General features: G+C 42.6%; 1 protein-coding gene across 2 annotated transcripts in view; it reads right to left on the reverse strand.

The window, feature by feature from the left end:
- GUCY1A2 (guanylate cyclase 1 soluble subunit alpha 2) overlaps positions 1-17,767 on the reverse strand; it is a 286,323-nt gene extending 268,556 nt beyond the window's left edge. For both annotated transcript variants that reach the window (XR_009454357.1, XM_059707959.1), the window contains exon 1: positions 17,196-17,767. Coding sequence is in view for 1 of the 2 variants with exons in the window: in XM_059707959.1 (XP_059563942.1) it covers positions 17,196-17,483 (288 nt within the window). In the remaining variant the exon portion in view is untranslated. The remainder of the gene's footprint in view (positions 1-17,195) is intronic.
- Positions 17,768-20,929: the final 3,162 nt, after the last annotated feature.

Consider the following 20,929-nt stretch of genomic DNA (forward strand, 5'->3'; position numbering starts at 1 on the left):
GTTCCGCCATTTGGTCTATATGCATATTAGGGTTTTATTATATAGGATGAACCCTAAGGAAGTAGTAACAGTTCTTTAGAACAACAGAAAATAGTTTATGATAAAAAATTAATAATAAATATAATGCCACATAGTCAAAGGTGCTGTATATTATTTTGTTTATATCTCCCAATATATCTATGTTATTCCTACAGATCAAGAACATTAGCTAATTTATTATAGCTGCAGAGAGCTCCAGATGGCTGCCGGAGAAGCACCCAGACATAACCACTTCCGTAAACTATCCATGTATGTCAGAGCCTTGTGGGGCCGGGTTTGATTTTAGGAGCACCAAGAGAGCTATCTCCACCCCATTCATGCCCCAATCTCCTCCAAAAAACTTATTTTCAACTCCTGCAAAGTTACTTAACATCAAAGGAGGTATTTTTCAAGAATAATTTAACAGGATAAAGTATTTAAAATGTACACTGTCCAAATTTGTCTGATGAGAGAGACTCATAGCAGATTTTTATGGCATGAGGCTTTGATATAGGAATTAAGAAAGAAAGAGAGGGAGAGACTGAAAATAGGGACTATCAAAGGTAAATTCCCCCACTTTACAATGTTTTCTCAATCTTAACCTATATCAGTGATGGCGAACCTATGACATGCATGTCAGAGGTGACACGCGAACTCATTTTTTTGGTTGATTTTTCTTTGTTAAATGGCATTTAAATATATAAAATAAATATTGAAAATATAAGTCTTTGTTTTACTATGGTTGAAAATATCAAAAAATTTCTATATGTGACACGGCACCAGAGTTAGGTGAGGGTTTTTCAAATGCTGACACGCCGAGCTCAAAAGGTTCGCCATCACTGACCTATATCATATCAAGTTTAAACTAGTATAAAATGTTTTATATGCCTTTGCTTTCGCTTCCGTTACTCTGGAAGAGCAAAATAATAAACTTGGTTATTTTAGGTTTTTAAAATGTTTCCAGGCAGTTACATCTTGATTTGATTTATAAATCACATAAAATAGCTAAATCCCTTATCTAATGGACCAAAGGTATTAGTCTGATATTATTTTAAAATTTATATTTGCAGACTCATTTTATAGCTTAACTCTGGTAACTTTTTTGAAGGCCCATATTTGAAAGTGACTTACTCATATGTATTCTAAAATGATTACATCTCTTAGGGGTAACCTGTAGTAAAATGTTTTTTCCAATTACATGTCCAATGGAATTGTTGATTTCTACAATTATTGTCATCATGATACTATATCCCATTGCTATAATCAAAATAATTTAATATCTATGTTAACTATATAGTTGAAACCTAGACTGTTTCCAATAGTCAAGAATGCTAGGCCGATTGTGAAAAATTACACTTACAACTTAATTTAGTCTCTTATTTCCTACATCTTTCCCAACTCCCATCCCAAGCATACAGCTGAATCAGGAGAGAACTACCCAAATGCTTAAAGAGCCAGGGAGCAGCCTCCCACACCAGACAGAGTTCACTAGATAGCCTCTTGCAAGCTACGGACAAATCCCATCCATTCCTCTCCCGCAGAAAAGTTAGGGCAGTACTTGACAAGCACACTTTTGGAAAAAGAATTTAATTCGGAACAAAACAAAAGACTGTTTTCTTTTAAACATATGTATAATGGCAATAAATTAACAACACACACACACACACACACACACACACACAAAGAGTGTCTTTATAGCTTACAAACACTGTCAGGTCAACAAAGCTTTATTGATCTTTTATCAGAAGGAAACAATAAATTTCTCTTCTCTAGGCTGCATGCTAGAAATTCCCTCATATCTGTCTGAAGCTTCAAATGGAATTACAATAGTCTGTAGCTAAAATTCACTCTTCACCTCAGTCTTTGTTCCCTTACAATACAATCATCTTATTATCACTCCTTACAACAAATGCCTTTGAAGGCAGATTTCTTTATAAAGAGGTAAAACACATTTTCATTACTTGTGGCAAATTTTAAAAAGAGAAACAATGAGAGTAATTATGCCTACTCCAGATTTCTATTAGATGGCATTTTTAAATTGAGAATCCAATGGCAGAATCATTTATCTTCTGCCCTACATAATCAATGATAGACAGATTTCAAAATGCTATTAAAACAAACTCAGGTTTATGTCTACAAGTACTATAAAAACACAATTTGTAAGCACCCCTGCATCCTTTCATCCCTGAAACAAACAAACAAAAATACACATAAATACCTTCAGTTGAAAATTAAGTATTTAGTAAGACAACATTAAAAAATCAAGATTATATCTCTCATACACAAATTAGACCAATCGCACAAGGAAAAATGAATTTGGAAGATAGAGTCAAGAATTTGAACAACAGCCGAAACCGGTTTGGCTCAGTGGATAGAGCGTCGGCCTGCGGACTGAAAGGTCCCAGGTTCAATTCCGGTCAAGGGCAGGTACCTGGGTTGCGGGCACATCCCCAGTGGGAGATGTGCAGGAGGCAGCTGATCGATGTTTCTCTCTCATCGATGTTTCTAACTCTCTATCTCTCTCCCTTCCTCTCTGTAAAAAAATCAATAAAAAATATATTTAAAAAAAAAAAAGAATTTGAACAACAGCATTTCTACAGATATGTTTCTTGTTTGTTGAGGTCTACAGAAACACTGAGTTATTACAAGTTTCTCACTAATTTGCTATTGGGAAAATGTGAATTTTTCTTCCAAAAGTTCTTGCTTTCTCTTGGGAAGATTTTAAATGTTAAAATCTTGTTAAAATCAAGAAAGAGGTTAGAATCGAGATAAAAATCTTTCTGAAATATCATTCCCAAAATGTCTGCAACAGAAATCATAAGAAAAAAATGGGGGAGGGGAGGGATTATAAGTATTTTCCCCATATAACTGAGACATCTCAAATTCTTGGCACAGAAAAGGACAGCAACAAATATCTGTTTAATGAACTAATGTTGAATTTTTTTAAAAAAATATTGTTAGATCATGTAGGAAAAACTTATTTCCTCCTAGTATGTAATGTAAATTGACTGGTATAGATGCTTACAAGAGTACTTAAGGAACACCCAGAACTTGGTTTTTAAATTCTGCAGATGACAACAGCCGTTTTCTGGTCCATAGACCTTGCATTATGGCTCAGTACACAGTAAAGTCAAGCATGCATACTGGGTGGATTATAAATATATGACGAAAAAATAATAATAGGACATAATGGGTTGTTTACATCTGTACATTCTGTTTTGTCTGTTTTTGTTACTACTGTTGCTTTTATTTTTCTGAAGTGCATTTGCATGTATCACCTTATCTGTTTCTGACACTATTTGTATAGTATAGTTAGAATAAATATCTTTACATTCACTCTAAATGTATTCATTTAATAATTATTGATCAACTACTATGTGCCAGGCACTAGCAGACTTGCCCATGGCAGTAAATAAAATAGACGTAAATCCTTGCTTAATGAAATTAAGTAAAATTTACCCGGAAAAGGAAAGGGAGGGAGCCAAGAAGCTGCATTTAATTGTGTATATCCTGCTTGGCCTCACTTTACCTTCCACACCACCTTTCAACTGTGTAAAATATATTCCACATAACAACGAAGTGCAGTCCTGGCCACTTGACTCCTAATGCCCCCGGAGCCCCTTCCATTAGTGACCTTTCCATCAGTGCAAAAGGGCTCTAACACTAAGCAAAGTCATATGGACACAGGGAGTGTAAGGCCAGGAGTCATGGCTTTAAAATAGACATCTCAAATTACCTTGCACACTGAGAGAGAGAAAGCTAATACAAAGCACAAATCAAAAACAGTTCCCTCCACATGGTGTTCCATTTATAAAGTCCTGTATGTAGACGGGTCAGAGAAAACCTGAAGTTTTCAGACTGATGAGACAATCTAACAGCTATCTGCCGTGGAATATACAAATGAAAAATGTCCATTTTATAAGGGGAATGTAAAATGTTTGGCGGGTAAATGAATGACATGTCTGGCCTCACTTGACCTCCCATCGTCAGCGCAGCTAGCATAGAGGAAAACCTAGAGAACGGTGAATAGCATGGCAATTTAAATTTCACAACCATTAGATATCATAATTACTGACCCATCACTGAGATATACGGATAAAATCGAGACAAGACTATAATCAATTCGGTGTAAATAAAAACCAACCTCGCCCTAACCGTTTTGGCTCAGCGGATAGAGCGTCGGCCTGTGGACTGAAGGGTCCCAGGTTCAATTCCGGTCAAGGGCATGTACCTTGGTTGTGGGCACATCCCCAGTGGGGAGTGTGCAGGAGGCAACTGATCGATGTTTCTCTCTCATTGATGTTTCTACCTCTCTATCCCTTTCCCTTCCTCTCTGTAAAAAATCAATAAAATATATATATTTTTTTAAAAAAACCTACCTCTGACAGCTGCCTTTGCCCTATATTCCTATGATGCCATAGGGCATTCCCCAGGTACAGAGAACGCAGTGAAAGAGTGACGCTGTATACCCTCGCCTTTCCTGGCACCTATTTCATCCATCTCCAACTCTTCTCACTACTCTGTCACCTTTAAACAATCTCCACCTTTTTAATAAATTTGGATGTGGCCTCAGAAGGCCTGCCAAATATCTCTCTTTACTGTTATTGCCAAACACCTTGGATGAGAAATGTATGCCCATCATATCCTTTGTTTATTCATCATACATACCCTCTTTGAACCTTGTTAAGTAGTTTTCTATCTCAGATGGAGAATTGGCATTGCTTTTCTGAGGCCACCAGCAACCTCATTCATGCTGGGCTCGAGAGTGCCATCCTTAAATTGTCCTCATTATTTCCCAGATATCAACCACTACAGGCCTTGCTCCCAGCTGCTCTCCACCACCTCCCACCCTCACAAGCAAACCAAAAAGCATCCTGGTACCTGAATTCTTCTGGATCTCTATGTGCTAGTGTACTGCTTCTCAAGTCTCTGTTGTTCTTAGATTTCTCTCTTTCACTCTGAGAGCTTGTCAATTTTCAAGCTATTAGCTATTACTTCCACAAGCTCTTACCCCAATTCCAATCCCAAATTTTCAACAGTCTATTTAATGAGTGACTGCCTACCATGTGAAGGGCACTGAGCTGAGGCTAGTGATCCAGTAATACTAAGCCCTCAGAGAACTCAAAGTCCAGAGCTGACCATGTGCACCTAAATTCAAAAACTCCAAATTCAAGGTTATCATTATATTTCTTCCAAATGCCACCTTCTGGGTGCTGCCTTCTGCACTTCTCTTAATGTCATGATGGTTCTCGAAATCACTACAGCAAGATGGTTTCCCTGGGAAGCAGACTGAAAAGATGAGCATGCAGAAAGCTTATTAGGAAGTGCTCTTGGGATCCATATCCAGGAAAGAGTAGAGAAGAAGCAGAACTAGAAAGAGGGAGAAGTTGCCTGAGATGCAGCCTCAGTGAGGGCCTCAGCTGACCCTACATGGAGTTCTACTTCAGCGTTGGCTGCACTATTGCCTGCGGACAGGCCTTCAGATCCCCATGTTGATCAGTCACTGGAAGGGGCACAACCTTGGGCAAGGCAGCTCCCTTCCGTCCAGGCAACACATGGAAGAGACTGACAGTTGAGGTTGACAGCCAGTAGTATTCCCAGCATGTAGGTGAGTAAGTCACTCATTCCTAAAGGGGCATCTAGGCACTACAATGTCCACCACACTCACAGGGGTTTGAAACATATAATTCCACTAGAAGGAATCCAGAGATTGGAGCCACACAGACCAAGATTCTAATCTTATCTCTATCACTCTTTAGCTGTGATCATAGGCAAGTTACTTGACTTCTCTGGCTCATAAAATTATTCTGAAAATTCAGTAACACATATTATAAAAACACTTAAATGCTGGGTCCATAGTACTTACCTAACATGTTATTTTTTCCTTCTCCCACCCTATGTGTCTGTATTTTTTTAATTATACTCTTTCTTTTCCAAGTGCTAAGACTTCTCTCAAAATGACTCTACTTCATTCAGTCAATAAAGATGTATTAAGAACCTACGTTGAGCCAGGACTTTTCTAGGCACCGCAAAGACCACTGTGAGCAACCCAGACAAGGTCCTGCTTGTGCAGAGCTTAAATTGCAGTGAGGGGAGACAGGTAATAGATAAGCAAGCTGGTAAATAGACACCGTCTGATGGTGAGTGCTATGATGGACACTAACAGTGATGTGAGAGAGAATAATTGGGGCGGGGGGCGGGGTGTGATGAGATGACACTGAGCAGAAATCTAAACACCACAAAAGGGCCAATCATATGGAAAACTGGAACAAGGGAGCATTTCTGGCATGGGGAATGAGACAAAAGTGCGGCAAGATAACACTTGCCTGGAGTGAGCAAGAAGTGTACTGTAGAACTGTGAGCGGAGGTTAGTGTCAGGAGGTGAGGTCAGAAAGGTAGGCTTTTGACACCTTATGGAACATGGGAAGGCATTACTCCTGCGTTACTGTTGTGGGTATTTAATGGAACACCATGTCTAGAGCACTTGGTACCTGCCTGGTACATGGTAAGGCTTGATAAATCAACACTCTTGTCCTCCTTCACCCTTCTCCTCCTCCTTCTCCTCCTCCTTCTCCTCCTCCTCCTCCTCCTCCTCATCATCATCATCATCCTTACAGTTTCAACTGGTCTTTTTCTATACAGGCTCTTCCTTTGTCCACATGTCCTCCACATCATGCCAAATAAGGAAAGGTCAAGATAGGACGAGTGAGGGAGACAGAGGGAGGGTTGAAATAGCCGTTCAACACATTATTTGGTAATTTTTAAAATGTGATTTTACGTTTCTTAAAACCAAAAGGACCATATCCAACTTTTGTCTGAATGTCTACTTTGTGTGTTTAATGCATATGGAGTATATACTGAATGAATTGGTAAATCCTCATTTGCTAAATAAATGCTGTCCGAATGAACGCATGTGAGGAGTGACTGAGTGAATAAGTAAGTAACCAGTAAAATTGCATCTGTTTTTAAGATTTCTGGGAAGAAATTTCTGAGAGATTTTATAATCCTAAGATGTTGCACACCCAAAAATGTTGAACATATTTTCCATGAAAAGCACAAGAATGCTAAACAAGAACTATAAAGGAAGGAAATATTTGGAGGTTTCCCAAAAGACTGTGGCTGGAGATAACAAAGTATCAGGAGATGTGATAACCAATATACAGATCTGTAGGCTAACTGATAAGGGGTCAGAAAAAGGCACCAAAATTAATTGTTTACTGTATTCCAAATACTGTGCTATGCAGTATACGTTTAATCTTCATAATTCTATAAATTATTACCTTCATTTTATAGAAAAGAAACTGAGCCTCAGAGAGGCTTATCCAAGAATGCACAAGATAGCACAGGAGTTAGTGTCTGACTCCAAAACCCGTTATTCTCCCCGAATGTAGAGAGGAAGGGAATCCTAACCATGACCTTAATCCTCACGGAATCAGCATCGCAGCACAATGAAGAAATTAATAACAGTAAACACAATGTCTCCGATTCACTATTCACATTTTATTACATATTTACCCAGGAGTGAGAGATTAGTATGATTATATGTGATTTCAGAGATGGGGAAACAAAGACAGGAAAGTTATTTCCCCAAAGTCAAATTAAAACAAAAATCAGAATGCGACATTTATTGAACTGCAGCATCTGCCCCCATCCTGCGCGCACACACATATACGAACGGGTATTTTTCAAGAAAACAAGGCAATCACATTAACCAAATTATGCACAGATCTCTAAAAGTTGTTTTAAGCTTTTTGTTAAAATCCACTCCTAATTTGCCTCCCTCTGCCTAAGAGACTCCCTGGTAGAGTATTAGTAATCAAGTATGTACATTAACTCTTTCGGACCACCAGAACCATGCAGTTCCTCAGTGTTTCTATGTAGAAAAGAACTCCTGTTATGTAGCATTTGATTATCTAACACACTCCACTTACCAGGATGTCCATGCACCTATAGCCCAGTGATAGCTAAGACTCGTAATAATGACACTGCGTCACTGACACACACGGAGAGACTTTGGGGTAATCCAAGACTGATTCACAAACTGAAAAGTGCTTAACTCTTAAGTGTATTTTATCGAATTTCATCGACTCACAAATTGATAGTGCACATGTGAGACAGTATACTTTGTCAGAATGTCTGATTAACCAGAACGACGTTTTACCATTTTGGATAAGAAAATATCAGCTGTGTTCTCCAATACAATAGGAAATGTTCTGGCAGCCACCTATTACTCAAATCCCATAGGCTCCTTTATGTTCAAGAAGCAATGTACTACCAAATCTGAGCCAAGGAAACTCATTGTGTAACAACTAAGGCCCATAAATAATGCATTGAATGATATAACTGAGTAGCCTTAATTTTTCAAGGCTCAGTTCTAACTTTGAAAACATAACGTAAATACTAATCAAGAAATTCGCATTGAGTTTCTCAAAAACTAACTAATAACCAGTTATCGATTCTGGTTTGGCGGAAGGGGGTGGCCTGCGGGGGCGGGGGGGGGGCAATTAGCTATTCTAGGAGCATTAACTGAATAGTGAAAGAGTAAGACCCAGATATACATCAAATAAGCTTAATATCAAATCTGTGTGCAACACAGTAAGGCTAGAAATGCTTTCGAATATTACAGTCTGCTTCATTTGACATTCACTCTCATTATTTCCCAAGACATCATCCACTGCTCCAATGGATTTCCCCCCAAACACCTGAAGCTCAAGTTGACAGATAGGCCCTTTAATATACAATGAATACCTTCAACACTTTATACCTCTCCAAGTCATACTCATCCTCTCAGACTAGGCTACAAAATAATTATCTCCAACCTCAATTGGGCCCGCTAAAAAATACCTAATTATACTTCTAGCTGTTCTTGGTCACTATTCCTCCCCATTTCTTAAAGCAACAATTCCTAATTTTATCACTGTTCCCAAGGACTCCATCCCTCCAACACCATTATTATGTCTATAATGATTACTGTAGGATAAATATGTGGATGTGCTGGTTTGTTGAGATTCTTATTTAATATAATGTTTGATAACAAAGATTTCTTATACATTGAAATAATAATGAACAAAACAGCATGGTATAGATACCATCTCCATATCTTCCAGAGATACACATCTGATCTTTAAGAGCTAGAATGCACTGTGTCAGCACATATGCTTCCCCAAATAGTTACTATGACTACAAGCATTTTAAGATCATCATGGTTACCAAAGTTAGAGATAACTGGCATAAAATCTAGAGATTATGGTGAAGCTCCAATAAAAGACTCAACATGAGAGGATTTTCAAAACCTGAAGCATTCTAAAAAATAATTTTACAACTATATTTACTCTTATTTGTGTCTAAGAAAAAGCTACAAATAGAACAGTCAAAATAGTCAACTAAATATGTCAGCACAAAATCATCATAGCCTACAAAGAATTACTAATACATCACAAGCGACACAAGGATTTTTTCACTCATTTATTCATTCTCCTAACAAGCATGTATTGAGTGCCTTTATAAATCAGACTTTTTACTAGATATAGACATGCATAAATCTGTCTTAAGGAGGCAGAATAAACCAAAGTCACAGTACAACACAAGTCCTAATACAGACATGTGAGCAATAACAGTATTCTATAGGGGAAACTGCAGTGAGAGAAAACAGAATGTGTGTGTGTGTGTGTGTGTGTGTGTGTGTGTGTGTGTGTGTGTGTTGTGCACAAAACTAATCAGAAAAACCATTCTTCCCCGATATTAAATTGGAGAGTTCATGCATGAAGAAGCGTAGGCATAAAGCAACAAGGAATGTAAGCATGTTTTTGACATTTTTAATTACTCTATTGGGCACAGCAGAGTCACACATAGCAAAGATAGTACAGTGAATAGAAAAGGAGTCAAGCAGACTTCAAGGACTTGCAACTAAGGTACCACCAGGACTTCCACGCAGACGGCCTCCTTTCTTGATAGACTGGCTCCAGAACTCTCTGCAAATGCAAACTCTTCAAATGTCGGCTCACCATTTATTTGGAGAGTTCAACTTATCCACTGAAGGAGAGAAAGACTAACTGGTTAAGGATGTAGAGATGAGTAGCTGGTATTATATTTTAGTAAGGTGTGATAGGTAGCTCTATTCACCTAATATCCAAATCCCCTACTTTTTTCTAGGAAAAAAATATTTTCCTGGCATCCAGATCTGTTTCTTTCTCCCTTCACCTTTTAAAGAAATTTTTTGTAGGCATGTGAACAAGCTATTGCTTCAGGGTGAGCCAGTAGATGGAGCATTTGAGAAATGTTGTACGGGTAACACTCTGAAAAACGCAAAGGCTGGTGGTCCTGTCACAGGATCCTCAAGATAACCCTTCTCCCTTCTCCTCTGCCCTCCTCCACACTGTCTAATAGTTTATTTGACGGGGCCCTAGCACACTAAGCAATGGCATGTGACCTTGAATGTAAACTTAGGGGAGCTAACAAAGTGTCTTCAGGAAAAACCACCACAGAGTCCACAAGTAATTAAAACCACAAACCATGACACCCCAACCTCCTCTGCCACACAACCAACACGATTATTTTGAACACAAAGGACACAACCATCACATGTAGCTCCAAGTCACCACTTTTATTCTGTCCCTATTAACACAAAAATTCACCTGGATATAGTCACCTCAAAGGAGTCATGTCCAGGATCATTCTTTCCAAAGAATCAGTCCGCAGAGCTCACTGTCGACTGGAGTCTAGATCAGTGATCCTGAAGGTGTGGAATCCAGTCCTTGAGGTATAGCTGTGGGGTCCTAGCTATCAGGTGGGCTTTTGTTTAAACTATAAAGTCCAAGTCCCTCCCCTCCCCCCTCCTCGGAGCTATCAAACCAGACCTGCTGAGGGGCCCAGGAGTCTGATTCTAACCATTTTCTTCAGGTGTTTTTGTGTTCACTAGAGTTGGATAACCACCACTTAAATGAAGAACTGTTTAATAAGTCTCAAATCCAGCCTGTACTAGGAAGTTATTTCCTCACTGTTGTTTTCATAAGAACGTTCGCTCTTTCTCAACTCTTCACCACAGCCCCACAAGTCTCCAGCTTCTGGGATATTTGCAGTTCCCCTACTTCCTAAATCACTCTAAGCTGGACTTTGCAATGTTATGAGGTGCTCTGAGCTTACAGTACATAATTCTAGATCTTCAGATTCTGTCCTGAAGTGAGTTTTGAGGAGCAAGACTGTCATTCCATCTCCTAGCAATGCTTTTTTGGCGACAGTAGCCCACTTGCTGACAAACATTTCCCTCTCATTTGAGGGAGAATTGTGCAGACGCTATAAGCAGACTGGAGACTGGAGGAGATTGAAGGAATCATTTCATGTACCTAACTTCTTAAAATATAAATGGGCCACCTAACAAAAACCAGGAGGAGGAAACTACCCCATCTGCTTGTTAGCTGCATTCTGAAGGTTTGCTTTAAATGGCAGGTGTAAGAAGACGATTAAACAAAAACACCCATTCATCTATTCTAAGCATTTTATTGATTACCCATTAGGTACTATGCTAAATTATCTCTCTATATAAAAGCCCAATATGCAAATTATCCCCTCAAGAGTTCAATGGCTCACTATGACATGCGCTGACCACCGGGGGCGGCGCAGAACACAGGAAGGCCCTGGCTGACAGCTGGAAGGCCCCAATCAGCCCTGATCGCCAGCAAGGCCTAGGGACCCTACCAATGCATGAATTTCATGCAACAGGCCTCTAGTATGACATAACCATTAAGAGTGTTGAGGTTAGAGTCAGGATTTAAAAATAGGAACTTTAAAGTTTGAGCTACATCACTGGCTCATGTAATAAGTAAGGGCCTACAAAGAAAACCTACTCACCAGAAAGGCCTTGCAAATATTTTCCCTGCCTATGCACTTCATTTTTTTTTTCTTTCTAGAGGTGTGTGAAGTTCCAAAAGGTATCATGCTACCTTCTCCCTAAACTCATGAGTGAAGAATGCATACATCTGGAAATAATGCATTTATTTTACTATCATATTCAATAAAATATGTATTTTTTTTAAATTTTACCTTAATTTCCATATGACAGAAACAACAGGACAAAGCAAAGGTGAGTGAAAAGAGCAACGATGATACTGAGAGGAAAAGACATAATAGCACTCGAACACACTTCCCACACAACTCAGAGTCCTTCAAGGTAGATCAATTATGAACTAACTAATAATTGTGGCTGTTATTTTTCCCATTTGTCAAAATTTAGCTTTAAAATGAAGATCTAACAATTGAGCTGGTAGCCAAACAAGACTAGATCACTGTACACAAAACATAAATGCCATTAGCAGGGTAATTGCTGCATCTCACCGCCTAAACCTTTGAACACATGCACAAATTAGTTTGAATGCAATGAATGGAGAACATTTGACATTCTCAGGCAAATGAAATAAGCAATTTCTCTTTCACCTATTTTTTTTCCTAATTTAAAAACAATTTTTTGTGAAATAACCTACATTCTACCAAATATGTATATCCTTGTATGTATTCTTATAAAACTTGTAAAAGTGGTTTCCATATTGTCACAAAGCACTCTGCAGTTTGACAGAAATGTTCAAATCTGCAATGATTACATACACACAAAAGTCATAGCCAGGGAGCCGAAAGGGACGCCAGTACTAATTTTTTAATGGATTGACTGGGCAATGCCAACAAAATAAACTCCTTATTACGTTTTGTTCTTTCTTGGGTACATGACATCCGTTAACCTATGAACTCTTTCAAAGATTACTAGCAAGTAAATTATTGAGAGAGAAGACATTTTTAGATCATTTGGAGGCATTCAAATTTAGTTGAAAGTAATGGATCTCGGCCCAAAACTATCATGTATTGAGTTCGAGGAGTTTTAAAAAAAAAACGTTGCTCCTCCGTTCACAACAAATCTACAAGATTGTTATTATTCCTATTTCACAGAATAGGAAAGCAAGGCTCTAAGAAGGTAAGAGCTGGTTTTCGCAAGGGCTCACATTTAAAAAGGGGCTCAGCAGGGAGTTATTCAAACCCCTGACAAACTCTGAGCCTTGTTCTTTCACCTCTGCCACTTTCTTTCTCCAGGGTCAGGGATGCAGCAGGGAAAGCAACAAATGGTCCGTAAATTCTGATTTCAGATTACAGTAGCTATTTTTTACAAATGTGAGAACATTAAACTACTGGAATACATTTTCTCTAATTTTCTAATTGCAATGAATCTGTTACTCAAACTCTGTTAGCTAAATTGAGCCCAAATTTTAAAAACTTCAATTAAGATAAAATTTATCACATGTCCCACCTCACAAAGATATTTCATATATTTTCCGTTATTTACATGCCAGTTACACCCACCCTCTCAAGGCTTTTTTAATAGTTTACACATGTCAGAAAGCTGATAGTATTCAATTTCAGGGGAGGCTACATATGTATTTTTGTGTCCTTTCACTTTTTCATAGGCTTTGCATCAATGTAATACCTTTCCAAAAATAGTGAAACCATTTTTCCTTTTTTGCTGCTTGAATCCAGCCTTCCCTTCAGTCTTCTCTGTGCTCACTGTCCTCTCATTTCCTTGGACTATCCCCTATGTCAGTAGCTTTCCTCCCCTTAGTCGTCATCCTTCCAGTTCTGTCACTCTCCTTCCTGCCATGCTGCTCTGTAGCTTCTGAAGTGTTCAAAGCCACCTGCGATGTTGTCACAGCCAGTCGTCCTCCGACAAGAAAACTAGGGAAGCCTAGCCCTCCAGTTGGTCTCAATATCTTCACTGACAGGCTGGCACCAGCAAACCCAAAACCGATGTCAGAGTGAAAGGGTTCTCCACAACTCTCATTTAATAGAGAATAAACTCAAAATAAATGGGTTACTGAATCCACCTGTGACGTATAATCCCCAGCTGTTTCTCCACATGTGTTCCAGGTAAATGACTTCAAGATAAATAACAGAATAGGTGATTTATGCACCTGCAGTCAAGACTTTAGGGTTGTTTTTATGGTTATGGCTGCACGCCACAGATTCACAGTAAACAAAACTACCCAAAGTGGATGATAAGTAAACCTTATCCTAGACATCCCCAGGACAACTGGAGTTCTTGTGATTTCCCTCAATACAGTTTCATTAAAATAAAGGCTATAACTAAAGAAGTCGCATGAGGTCAACGACTGGGAATTTTTTTTTTTCCTGGCTAGTGTATTGCCCGTGCTTTGCACAATACTTGCCACATAGCAGGTCCTCCAATATTGTTTAATAATTGGGTGGAATAAATATGGCTTTGATGCTCCTACTTAAGAAAGTAATCTACTTCCCTCAAAAATTTAAAACTCATAATATGTGCTTATTTTTCTCTTATATGTCATTATGGCAGTTTATCAAAAGCTTGATAATACATTATATGTCTCTGTATAATCCCAGAATAAGGAGGGACCCTAAGTATAATACCTTACAAATGAGAAGGATCCTAGAGAGTTAAAATGATATAGACGGAGCTATAAAAATGTGTAGTTGTCCAAGGCACAAGGAATGAAAATCAGGTCTCCCAAATTCCGGAACTTTTTTAAATTTCATCAATTCAATTTACTTTTTATTATTAGACTGGTATAATGTGTCATAATCTTTAACTCCAACAACAATGTATCTAGAAATGACTTCAAAGTATCAAAAACCAGACTTTGAATATCCCATTGATCAAACAACTAGTTTAATTAGTGGACAATATGCTAGTATTTATTAAAATCATTCCATTTTCCTACTTGCAAATTATTATGACTGAGTAATAAATCTCCAGTGGACAACATTCCATGATGAAGCCACAACGGAGAAGAGAGCTTCCATAGCAAATGTAGTTTTTCCCAAAGAATATTGTGACAAATGCCAGACAGCTCATAACAATCAAAACAGCCAGAAATAAAAGCCAGGACACAAACTGTTTCCTCAAGTGTTTTCGGAGAAGTTTAGAATCCTGGCAATGGAGGAGAATGAATCTACTAGAACTTTTTGAAGCGACGTTCTAGCTCACCAAATAACAGAAAACGGGGTGGGGGGAGGCAACCACAGACACAAGTTACTGCTTTAAAATATAACCTCTGTTTTCTTTGTGTTACTAAGTCTATTGGCAACATGGGTAGCCAATGAGATTTATTTACACATATACTATGATGTGGAAAATTACTCTATGTTCACCAGTGTGTTCTCAGCTTTCAAAACGGAGAAGATTTACAGCATGGAAAGTACATATAGCTGTTGCATTGATTAGATCGCCATGATAATTTTCAAATTTCTTACCCTAAAAACCATTACCTGGCGCATTCCTTTTATCCAGCAGAAGGCCAGTGTCATTCAAATTTTACTTATAAAGGTAAAAATCAGAGAATATTTCCTCCCTCTTGTTCTGGTAGTAAACCCTGTGTTCTGTTACTTTTATCTACTCCTTATGTAGGTTAAATTAGCATTTACCAGGGGCACTGCCATTGCTTGTTTACATATTTGTAAATTCTGATTCTTAAGTAAAAAGAGAACTCCAAGACTATTTAAGAAAAATTCCCCCAAAACTAATCATTGCCTTTAGAAAAACACTGTATTCAGATATGGATCTATTGTACTAAAGATTTAGTATATGGCATAAATGTTGCTTTAGATATTTACACAAAGCTACAGTTGCACAAGATCACTGGGCTCCTTTAATAAAGACTTAGGTTCAACAACAACAAATAGTCCCTAAAATTACACTTTCTGGGAGATACTTGCAGTAAAGAGCAGCAAGCAGCAGCCAACCCATTTTGAGTTTTGTTTCCTAAGTTATCAGTGATGAATGAATCATATGGGAGAGGCGACTGAAGGTAAACTGAAGGGAACACATACAAGAAAAGGAAGATGACCGGAAGAGGGGTGTCACGGTTCAAGGAAAAGATCATGCCCCATTAATGCCAGGGCCACCGGGATATTGGCAGGACTGCCATCAGCTGTAGGAGGGCTTTCACAAGGAGACTCAAGAGTAGTGGAACAAGATCAAAGTTCGGTTTCATTGTGGAAACTTCAGAGAAGTGGAAGTCTCAAGGAAGAGTAGGTCAAAGTGCTGTCAGGAGTTGAAGTCCTTGTATCCAAGGACAGGGTGGGAATGAAAGGTGGATGGGGCTTTCACACTGCATCTTTTTCTGGTTCTGCAATAGGGTGAATTCCTTCCAAGCAGAGGTCGCACAGACCGAAAGACTGAAACACGGGTCTGGCATTCCTGCAAATGGGCCACACCAAGGGTGGCTGACTTGGCTGAGCAGGACTGAACAGAAGTGCTCTGGAAGGATGCCTGGAACCAGGGGAGTCTGGCACCCCTGGAACTGCTGATACAGTCATCCCAGAGTGAGCACTAGTTCCGAGGGCTAGGAAGGCATTTGCTCGCTCAACAGATATGTATGAAGGTCTTAAGAAAAGGAAGGTACGAAATAAATGAGTGAAAAAGCACTGGAGAAGTCAGGGGAAACAGAGAGAAGGTGTGAGGTACAGGTGCAATACTAGGGAGGTTTAGAAAACCAGACACCAGAGTTGCCCAGAGAAGAAGGTTGAGCTAGTCATGTTCAGTGAATAAGGAAAAAAAAGTCTATGGGGTGGGGGAAAGAAATGAGAGGGGTTTTTGTTTTTGTTTTCATCACAAGGCAACCTAACAAGTATCTGACAGCCAGTGCCTGAAGGCTGGAGAGAAGGGACGCGTCCCAGAATGCAGATAGCCCGTGGAATTCAGAGATGTCAGCGGAGGTCACGCCAAGAACAAGAGTGTGGGAAAAGGGAGAGGAAGAGTTTCCTGGAAGGGCAGGCGCCCCTTGGGGACAGCAGAGATGAAGGGCCTGGGAATGGGATCTGCGGGCACAGTGCCTGGGAAAGTTTGGGACGAAGAAAACAGGTGGGTGCGAAGGAGCCCCGGGCCTTCAGGGTGCACGAGGGTGAGAGGCTGGGGTGGGCGGGCAGGCCCCCGAGGCCGGAGACCCCGAGAGCGAGGTCTCGCTCCTTTGGCGTGTTCTAATGCCCCCACCCCTAACCCCAGGGCCCAGAGGTCGGGGTCTCGCCCGGGGCCACAGGAACCCCAGGCCGGCGGGGTGAGGCCGGGCCGCCCCCCAGCGGTCGGGCTCTGCGCACGCCCGACTCGCCCGGCGCCAACTTTCCCGATCCCCGTCCCCTCCCTCCGCCCGGCCCTCCGCCCGGCTCACCGAGGGCGCCGTCAGGCGGCTGATGCTCTCGCCCAGCGAGTCCAGGTTGACCCGCCTCCGGCGCTGCGCCCTCCTGGCCCCGGCGGCGGCGGCGGCGGCAGAGGCGGCGGCAGCGGCGGCCGTGGCGGCGGCGGCGGCCGCGCTGGGCTCGGGCTGCCCGGGCGGGCTCCGGCTGCCGTTCCAGCAGAGCCTGGACAGCGGGCACTCGCCCTCCTCCTCGGGGCTGGTCTCCAGGTAGTCGGAGCCCAGGGAGCTGAAGGACTCGGACGAAATCTTCCTTCGAGACATGCTGTTCGCGGGCGGCGCGGCGGGGCCGAGGCGGCGGCCGGGACGCGGGCGGCGGCGGGAGCGGGAGCGGGACCGGCGAGCGGCGGCGTTAGGCGCGTCGGGGCCGCGGGGCGCGGCGATCGCGCTCAGCCGGGAGGGAGTCTCCCGAGCCGCGGAGCCCGCAGAGCCCGCAGCTCATGGCGGGAACTTGAGCGCCGCTGCTCGCTGGGGCCCGGGCTCGGCGGCAGCGCCGGGCTGGGCTGGGGGCCGCCGCCGGCTCGGCTGCAGCTAGCGCGGCGCCGCCTCCGCGCTCCGGCTCGCGGGGAGCCCCCGAGTGTGTGAGCGCGCGGCGCGGCTCGCGGGGAGGGCTGCGGCCCGTGCGTCCCGGAGGCAGAGGCTGCCACCGCCCGCGCGCCCCGCTCGCCCCCCTTCCCCTCTCCTCCCGCCTCTCTCCTTGCAGCCCGCCCCCCTCCGTCTCTCTCGATCCACCACCCCCCGAGCCTCCCTCCGCCTGGATCACGTGTCGCCATCGCACTCGTGGGGAGTCTCTGCCTTGCCTGTCGCCACGTTTCAGGAGCAGCAAGGACACTTGGCTGCCGTCCTCCGTGCGCCCTCCCCGCTCCCACCGTCTCCTCCTCCGGGGAGTGCACCGCCGTCCGGGTCAGACCACAGGCCCTCGCCCCCAACGCCTACCCCTCGCCCGCGGAGGAGGGGCTGGGGCGCAGCGAGGAGGGGATCCTCCAGGGAAAGCCCGAGCGCGCCAAGTGGGGGTTAAGGTCCATCTTTGCCCTTTCCCGCCTTCCTGGGACTTTATTTCGGAAGTTCTGAGCTGGGGAAAGGCCGAGCGGGCCAGCCCACCCATCCGGAGGAGACGCTCCCGAAGAGGAGGGAAGGGGCCACATGTTGGCACCTATTCTGCCCGAGCAGCTCGCGGGGACCGCGCTCGCCACCCCGGAGGCCGCGTGGCTCGGAGCGAGCCCAGGGCGGGCGGCGCTGAACGAGGACGGCGTCCGCTCGGCTCGGGCGAGAGCGCGGCGGCGGAGCTGCGGGCCGCCGGGCGCATGGGGCTCCCGGCTCCCGGCTCCCGGCTCCCGGCTCCCGGCTCCCCGCTGGTGCTGGACAGCTCCGCGTGCCACCTGCGGCCGCGTCAGCTGGGGCTCGGGCTGGGGACCAGTTTTGCAGACTCCACCACCTAGGACCGGGCTTGGGGGAACCCGGAGAGTGATCCCATGGCCCTCCTTCTCCAGGCTCTTAGCGCCAAATACACGATCTGTTTGCACTTGGCTGCACTTGCTGCCCGGAAAGCTAAGGGGAGTGGGAGAAAGGCTTTCCAAGCCCAAGGAGAGAAGCGTCACCGCGCGAGCAGAGCTCTTGCTGAGAGTTTGTGGCGGAGCTGCTTCATTGCAGACCAGCAGCCGCTCCAAGCACTGCTTTGGCTCCAGAAAAGCCTCAGACTTGTTCTGACGTGGGGGTGGGGGTGGGGGGTAGGGGGGAGCAGATAAGACAGTCCTAGAGGAGGGGTCCTAGGCTGTGCTTCCCTCCGCAACAAAGATGAGCACCCTCCCCACCTTTCCCTTCCCGGGAAAGAAAAGTTCAGGGCTCAGGCTTTAGCCCCCTGATGACACTAAGGCCAAAGCGTTTTGTTTTTTTGTTTTGTTAAGGACTGGTCCTTCCAAGGTGAAGGCAGATGGGTTTGTGGATTGTATTTAAGGAAAAAAACAAAACACACATAGCTGTGCTCTGATCCCAACCCCAACTTGCTTTTAACTTTAAACCTTCCCAAATATTTGTGAGGGCCCAAATAAATATGAATGCTTTTTGAGATTTCCTTTTATATGATGGATAAATACACTCAAATTGATGCAGAGATATGCCTGATTCTTAGGTTTTAAATAGGAGTTAAAGACATGAAAAACGTGGCCCTGGCCAGTGTGGCTCCGTTGTAACATTGTCAGTACACCTAAAGGTTCCATTACCTAAGTTCCAGGTTCGTCCCAGTAGTGGCCCCTAAGGAAAGCAACCAATTGACATTTCTTTCTCACATCTAAGTTTCTCTCTCTCTCTCTCTCTCTCTCTCTCTCTCTCTCTCTCTCTCTCTCCCTTTCTCTCTAAAATCAATAAACATATACTTGGATGAGGATTGGAAAAAATCTCTTTAAAAATGCTACACTTAAATATATATATGAATATATATACATAGTCTTTTCTCAGCCTGCTGAGTAAGTTGCTAACTGCATAGTTTCTCCTCTAGAGAGGAAATTCGGGACTCTCTTCTAAAATTGCTATTTATTATTATTATTATTATTATTATTATTATCATTGTGTGATTATCTACTATTGATTTCCCCATTACATCTATATGCATTTGTTTCCACTGGAAATCAGACACAATTATAGTCACACAACTTTACAGCTTCTATTAAGGGTAATAAATAGCATTAGGCCCTTCACATTCTTTAATAAAACTGCTAATACAGCCCTAGCTGGTTTGGCTCAGTGGGTAGAGTGTTGGCCTGTGGACTGAATGGTCCCAAGTTTGATCCGGTCAAGGGCACATGCCTGGGTTGTGGGCTTGAACCCAATAGGGGGTGTGCAGAAGGCAGACCATCAGTGATTCTCATCATTGATGTTTCTATCTCTCCCTCTCCTTTCCTCTCTGAAATCAATAAAATATGTTTTTTTTAAAAAAAAAACAAACTGCTAATACACACACACACACACACACACACAAAATGTTCTGTGTGGCTATGGTAAATAACCTTTTACATTGAACTTAAAACCCCAACTTTTTCTAATCATTCTGACTCTTGTCTCCAAGTCAAAATGACTGAGTGCTGAGCAATGAGTACAATTTGTTCCTAAAATTTACAAGAGGCCCCCAGAGTCTTCCTGTTTACACTGGAGGTTTATTGCCAGAAAGAACTCTGAACCTACCGGACGTTTTCGACTCGTGTGAACCATGTGAATCAAAGACTCTTTAGAGCATCTCGCCAAGTAAAGTGGTCCTAGAGCTTTCTGTAGGAATTAGCCTGTCTTTGATCATGATCTGCCCACTGAATTTTTAAACTATAAATAAACGGAGGCGTAGCGAGAGACAGGCCATGGTCTCCATTCAGGGTTGCCAGGCTTCCTTTGTGTTTTAGTTCAGGAGCGGGGTCAAAGGCTCTTGATAGGAAGAGCGCTGTGTTCTATATTTGAATTAACGTTTTTAAAGGGAGACAATAGGAGTAACCTATGCTCCATTTAAAAAAAAAAAATGTGTAAGCCTTGGAGCTAGTAAAAGGAATCCAAACACTTTAGGAAAATGAAGTTTCTGCGGGGATGTTAGGAAAAGAAACCTGCCTATGCATGCCCACAAGCCCATTTCTGCTGGAGGTATTGTGCTTCAATACATTCCTTAAAGCCCACTCCCGATGCACTTGGCTTGCCTGTGAAGTTGGCGAGGGCACCTGAGAACTCACTTCAGA

This window comes from Myotis daubentonii, chromosome 9, assembly GCF_963259705.1.
Source record: "Myotis daubentonii chromosome 9, mMyoDau2.1, whole genome shotgun sequence".
Lineage (NCBI taxonomy): Eukaryota > Metazoa > Chordata > Mammalia > Chiroptera > Vespertilionidae > Myotis > Myotis daubentonii.